The 6,420-nt window shown below is 45.7% G+C and overlaps 1 protein-coding gene across 1 annotated transcript; it reads left to right on the top strand.

Annotated features, from left to right (window-relative positions):
• Window positions 1–2,134: 2,134 nt before the first annotated feature.
• On the top strand, window positions 2,135–4,624 carry gpr45 (G protein-coupled receptor 45). The gene is made up of 2 exons (XM_063214654.1): window positions 2,135–3,118; window positions 3,254–4,624. The coding sequence occupies exons 1-2, from the start codon at window positions 2,282–2,284 to the stop codon at window positions 3,713–3,715; spliced, it is 1,299 nt and encodes a 432-aa protein (XP_063070724.1). The 5' UTR covers window positions 2,135–2,281; the 3' UTR covers window positions 3,716–4,624.
• The last annotated feature ends 1,796 nt before the right edge of the window (window positions 4,625–6,420 follow it).

Here is a 6,420-nt window from a genome sequence, read left to right as displayed (position 1 = left end):
ATTTCCAATGTGACTTCTTAATAGGGTTTCGGTGGCCAAGACCACAACAACAAAACTCGTTGTAAGGCTTTCTGAGGTAGATATTCCACTAAGACCATTATGGTGTTAGATAAATGTAATAAATAGCTGATTTAAGATAAATATATATATATATATAATAGAATTCTTAATGCAACAGTAACCAATTATGATTACTATTATGATTATGATTATTGCATTGATAAACATTTGAATATTCTGCAATGTGTAAAGATAGTACTTATTTGAAGCGGAGAGCAGAGGAGGTGCACTTTGGACCCAACACACACACACACACACACACACACACACACACACACACACACACACACACACACACACACACACACACACACACACACACACACACACACACACACACACACACACACACACACACACACACACACACAGTTGGTGTGACATGAGGTTTATTTATGAACATGCACATCACTTAGCCTGTATTGTCATTTATTTAAGGACATCGATTTTACATCCTAATCTTTCTCTGTCTGCACAGAGGAGGCCACCTTTAAAACATTTTAAAACGACCACATTTTCTTTTTTTGATACTGTTTTTAAAAGGGTCGCTGCTGACAGTGTTTCCCCTGGCCTTGTGTAACTACAAAGCCATGCACGCATGTAATGCAATATCGGAAGGAAAGCACACCCCTTATCATCGCTTCTATCATTTGTCTAAAATGTTATAACACAATGATTACCAATGATTACCAATAAGGGGCTGATGAGACAGAGTATAGTAGTGGTTACCTAGTGTTTGCATGCCAACGATATTTGCTGTGCTATCCTTTCTGTAACCATCGGCAGCAGCAAACATGCTTGTGGTGCATTTGCCATAGTAGTATAGTATACATTGATTCCAAATAAACTGAATGTTGTAACACATGATGGCAGACCAGTCCATTTGATTACCCCTGACCCGTTAGTGAAATGCTACATGCATGCATGATTGGACAGTTTAGATTGCTATCCCGATGCGTTGCAAAGGATGCCACGCCGGTCAGTTACGTAGATTATCCCTGAATTTGTTACGTTCGCGTTACAAAGATGTCACACATCAGCCAGTTAGATTTACCCCCCCTTCCCGATTCGATACGTGAATGTTACATAACCGCTGGCATTTGTATGTTCCTAAAGTGTCCCCCCCGTCTCCGTCTCTGAGCTGAGGCCCTTCCTCGCAAACGCTCATCGCTCGCTCGCTCGCCCGCCCGCCCGCCCGGACGCGCTGACTGGATGTTGACTCTGGGTGCATCGAGGATCTTGTGTTCCTTGGCTGTGGAAAATTAAACCCCAGCAGCAGCAGCAGCAGCAGCAGCAGTAGCAGCATCCCCACCACCTCCTCCACCGCCTCCACCACCACCACCACCCCTCCCCTTCCTGCTGCAGCACAGCCATGGGTTACCATGGCAACTGCAGCATCCTCTGAGTGAGTAGCCTTTGAATTGTTGCTCTGTTTGAAATAGTGATGCTGCATATGATTTGTGGTGTTAAAATGACTATAAAAAACCCCTCTCTGTTTTGCTGACCACTGTGTTGGCTGAAGAAGGGAAAACACCAAAAACTGAAAAAAAAGAAGCGTCCTCCTCTTGATGGAAATTGACCTATGACTGACTGAGTGGCGCTGTGTGTCGTCCGTATCTTGTCAAAGCTGAGTGCACACAGCTAATCTGTCTCTACCAGAGTCCTGCTTAGCAATTCATGGTAATTTCCCTGTCCCCCACCCCCCCCCACCCCTGACGTCATTGACACCAAATGTGTTATGGGTGGCACTTTAGATTTTTTTTTCTTGGAGGTTTCTAAGAATTGTATCAGATGCCTGTGGAGCTAACCAGTGTGCACACTTTTGTGTGTATCTTTCTGTTTCAGATTGATCCTTTTAAGTCAAGCTCAGGAGCGGTGACGGACAAACAGATCCTTGCAACGTGCAGCATGCAATTCACACACATATAGACATACAGACAGACACAGACACACACACACACACACACACACACACACACACACACACAGACACACACAAATTGACAAATAAACATATAGAAATACAGACAGACACACAGATACAGAGAGACAGATACACATTCAAACACACACAGACACACAAACAAAACACATGCGCACACGCACACCTTCAGGAAAAGCAATGAAGTATATGGATCTTGGGTTTTCCTGGACCTGGATTGACGTCAACCAGTAACAGCAAAACTGTAAACAGTCGTCGCGTCGCGTTGCGTCGGTCGCCATGGATCTGTGCAACATCAGCGCGCTGGGGGACTGTGCGGCGGCCATGCTGGAACCCCTGGAGATGGAGGTTCCGGAATACCCGGATGAGGACGAGATTGAGTCGGTGGACATCAGCGCGGCCGGCGGCGGCGCCAGCCTGATGCCCGTGCCCCTGCGCGTCACCCTGGCCGCCATCATGATCTTCATGATCACCATCGGCTTCCTGGGCAACGCCATCGTGTGCCTGATCGTCTACCAGAAGCCCGCCATGCGCTCGGCCATCAACCTGCTGCTGGCCACGCTGGCCTTCTCCGACATCATGCTCTCGCTGCTCTGCATGCCCTTCACCGCCGTCACCGTGGCGACCAGCGACTACCGCTTCGGCGGCGGCTTCTGCCGCACCTCGGTGATGCTCTATTGGCTCTTCGTGCTGGAAGGCGTGTCCATCCTGCTGATCATCAGCGTGGACCGCTTCCTCATCATCGTGCAGCGGCAGGACAAGCTGACGCCGCACCGCGCCAAGGTGCTGATCGCCGCCTCCTGGGTGCTGTCGCTGTGCGTGGCGCTGCCCTCGGTGGCGGGCTGGCGGTCGCAGGGCAGGGACGGCGCCGGCGGCCCCGGCAACAGGGGCGGCTACTACGAGGGGCTGCCGCACCAGCCGGCGCCGCCCCCCCGCGGGCCGCAGTGCATCCTGGGCTACAGCGAGTCCCTGGCCGACCGCGGCTACACGGTGCTGCTGGCGGTGGCCGTGTTCTTCGTGCCCTTCAGCGTCATGCTCTATTCCTACCTGTGCATCCTCAACACGGTGCGCCGCAACGCCACGCGCATCCACAACCAGCAGCAGGCCGGCTTCGGGGTCGGCGGCGGGGCGGTTGCCGGGGTCAGCAGCGTCGGGGTCGGGGTCGGGGTGGCGGACGACAGGGGCAGCGACAGGGGCAGCGACGCCGGAGACTTCCAGCACCACGGCGGCACCAGCCTGGGCCACTGCCAGGCCACCTCCTCCTCCTCCACGCACAAGCTGGGCCTGACGGGCCTCCTGCAGCAGCAGCAGCAGCAACAGCAGCAACAGCAGCAGCAGCGGCCGCCGCGGGGCCTGAGCGTGGACATGAGCTTCAAGACGCGCGCCTTCACCACCATCCTCATCCTCTTCATTGGCTTCTCGGTCTGCTGGCTGCCGCACACGGTGGTGAGCCTGCTGGCCGTCTTCAGCCGCAAGTTCTACTTCAGCGCCGCCTTCTACCCGGTGAGCGTCGGGGCGCTGTGGCTCAGCTACCTGAAGGCCGTCTTCAACCCCGTCATCTACTGCTGGAGGATCCGCAAGTTCCGCGAGGCCTGCCTGGAGTTCATGCCCAAGACGTGCCGCTTCTGCCCCAAGGTGCCGGGCCGCAGCCGGCGGCGGATCCGGCCCAGCAACATCTACATCTGCAGCAGCGAGAGCCAATCGGCTGTGTGAAGACCGACCGACCGAGTGACATCATAATGGGAAGTGATGACGTCATAAAGGAGAAAAAAAATTAACAAAACAAAACAGGAAGAGAGGAAGGGCTACAAGTCTGAGTATTTGCTGTGCTTGTTACTACTATGGTTGTTGAGTTTAAAAAAAAAAAAGTCACTTGATGTCAAAGAGTTGGGACAGTGTTACTAATGTAATGTTTTGATTTGCAATCATCCTTCTCCTGTAATACATCAGTGACCTGATCACGAGAGGTTGTATTAATTTGTCCACTGTGATCACATGCCATACTTTTTTATGCAACATCTTTTTATTTTCATTTTTTACGGGTGGCCTAACTGTGAAGAACACATACGGTATGTTCTTTCCTGTGTCATTACCTTCCCTGAAGGTGTGTTTTAGTCCATGCACATCCTGCCATTTGTGATTGTAAATGGACTTTAAAAAAAAAAAACCTTATATTTGCTTTACTGCAATTGAAACAAGAGCAAACAAATCGGAGAGCACTGGGATATAGTAAAACCCCCACCTTCCTCTCACTCGTTTTAAGAGAGGCAGAGATGGTGGGCTTAAAATCTGGGAGAAGGAGGATCTCTTTCTCTCTCTCTCTCTCTCTCTCTCTCTCTCTCTCTCTCTCTGCCATTCAGTTCCATGCGAAGCTGTTCCATTTGAGCACCAAAATAATGGGAGTTACGGCGTGTCAAGAAATCAACATGTTTGCATATGTGTACATACATACATAATATATTATAAAATATGTTATATAATATATATCATACTATATATATATTATTATGATAATAAAATACATATTATGTTTTTGACAACCAAGGACAACACGAACAAGGTTTATAACCCTGAATGTTACAAGTCAATCGTCTGTACATCAGAGCAATATAACCATGATTTACACAGATGTATATTGTATCTCGTCTTTTAAGGAAATGTTTTGTCCCAAATTGTGAGAGAAAAAAAAATACAATTAAAATGTTTGTGTTAAAATGGATGTGTACACTTGTAATTCACTTCATTGAAATGTTTCAATTAAGAAATCATAGGGTATGAATTAAGCATTGTCTTTTGATATGCATTTCAGTACAGAATATCAAGTCAAGTCAGCTTTATTGTCAGTGTTTTCATATGCACAGCAGGTCATACAAGCCAATTGAAATCGCATGTCTCTCCATCCCATGCCTGTACATACATTAACATGACAGGACCAGCAACAGTATATACAGTAAGTAGTAAGTAATAATAATGTGACAAAGTACTAATAACAATTGAATCTTTCACATTGAACATTTAACATACTATAGGGAAGAATAGTAATACAAATGTTGGTATTGTAAAAATGTATAAAAATGTTTTGGAAGCGGTAGAAGTGTACATACACAAATTCCTACCAGTGGCCAAGCTGTGCTTGTTAATGAACTGTGCAAAGTTAATTTCCCAGTATTGCACACCAGAGACAGTTGATGGGAGACCGTTTTAATTCTCCATTCATACCACTATTCTCAACAGTCTTGTTTAATGCTTAATGGCCTCTTAAAGAATTGGAGGCCAGGCCAGGCGTGATTTCTACTCTCTCTAGTCAGTCTGTGTAGAGAATAAGAAGAAGACCTCAATGGTTGAAACATAATGCTACCAGCCAACCGGCCAAACATTGTTGAAAATTCAGTTCGGCAGGTAGAAAAGAAAACTTACCAGCCACTTAAACTGGTAGTTAGTATCATGTGTGGCTAGTAAGATTTAACATCTACTAGCCAAATAGTGATAAAAAGGTTTTTATTGTTTTATTTTTTTATGATCCCTGGCTGCCATGGAATCAAATACACAGAAAGGGATTTCAAGTGTGCAGACATAAGTAGAAAGTTCTAAAGAGAAGGGACTGGATGTTCACAATCCCACATTATGGTAACCAAGTAAAAGTAGTATGTACAAATATATGCAGAAATGAATGTGAAATATAGGAGAAGATCAAAAACTTTTTGATTTGTTTCAAAACTGACAAGCTGCAGGGTTTTGAAGTGTAAGTAACTGTAAAAGTGTAAGTGTAGTAACTGTAAGTTATATTCTTTTGACACCACTAATCAAAGTCAGACATTTTATGATGACGGCATATTTGTAAAGGAGTAAAAAAAAAGGTCATTGAAGTTTAACAATAGAAACATTTCAAAATGTAGAAAAACTATCTATCAGAATTCCCATTCTGCAGTTAAAGCGATAATTTGAAATATTGTACTGCCATTGCCTACAGAAAACGTGAGTTTTCTAGTGGGCTAACTTATTTAAAAGTAAAAATTTAAATTTATTAATTTACAATCCCTCCTCTCAGCACAATATAGTCTACGCCTACTGTACATAATAACACTGTGGCCACTGTGACTATAGCCTATCAAGTCTGTTAAATGTGACTTAATTATTTATACTGAAATTACAGAACTCACTATAGCTTTGGCACTTTTTTTCAGATCAGTTTGTAGTAATTGTGATGATTCAATGAGTAAATCTTGGAACTTGCAGAAAATGACAGGGGCACTGTGCTGGGTGTATTGCTAACTAAAAGATGTCAGAGGGGAGCTCTACCACTAGATGGCAGCATGTGTCAGATGTGGATGTACTGGACTACAGCATCACTGACTTCACTTACAGGACCTTTAGTTAACCATCACCATAGATCTACATGATCCTCAGGGGAGGAATAT

The sequence above is a fragment of the Engraulis encrasicolus genome, chromosome 13, assembly GCF_034702125.1.
Source record: "Engraulis encrasicolus isolate BLACKSEA-1 chromosome 13, IST_EnEncr_1.0, whole genome shotgun sequence".
Taxonomy (NCBI): domain Eukaryota; kingdom Metazoa; phylum Chordata; class Actinopteri; order Clupeiformes; family Engraulidae; genus Engraulis; species Engraulis encrasicolus.
This window is presented reverse-complemented; position numbering and strand designations above follow the sequence as displayed.

Bases quoted from the DNA above. Each gene is read 5' to 3' on its own strand.
- gpr45 (XM_063214654.1), top strand. From the start codon at position 2,282: ATGGATCTGTGCAACATCAGCGCGCTGGGGGACTGTGCGGCGGCCATG. The intron at 3,119-3,253 runs GTCGGCGGCGGG...GGCCACTGCCAG, and splicing joins AGCAGCAGGCCGGCTTCGGG to GCCACCTCCTCCTCCTCCAC.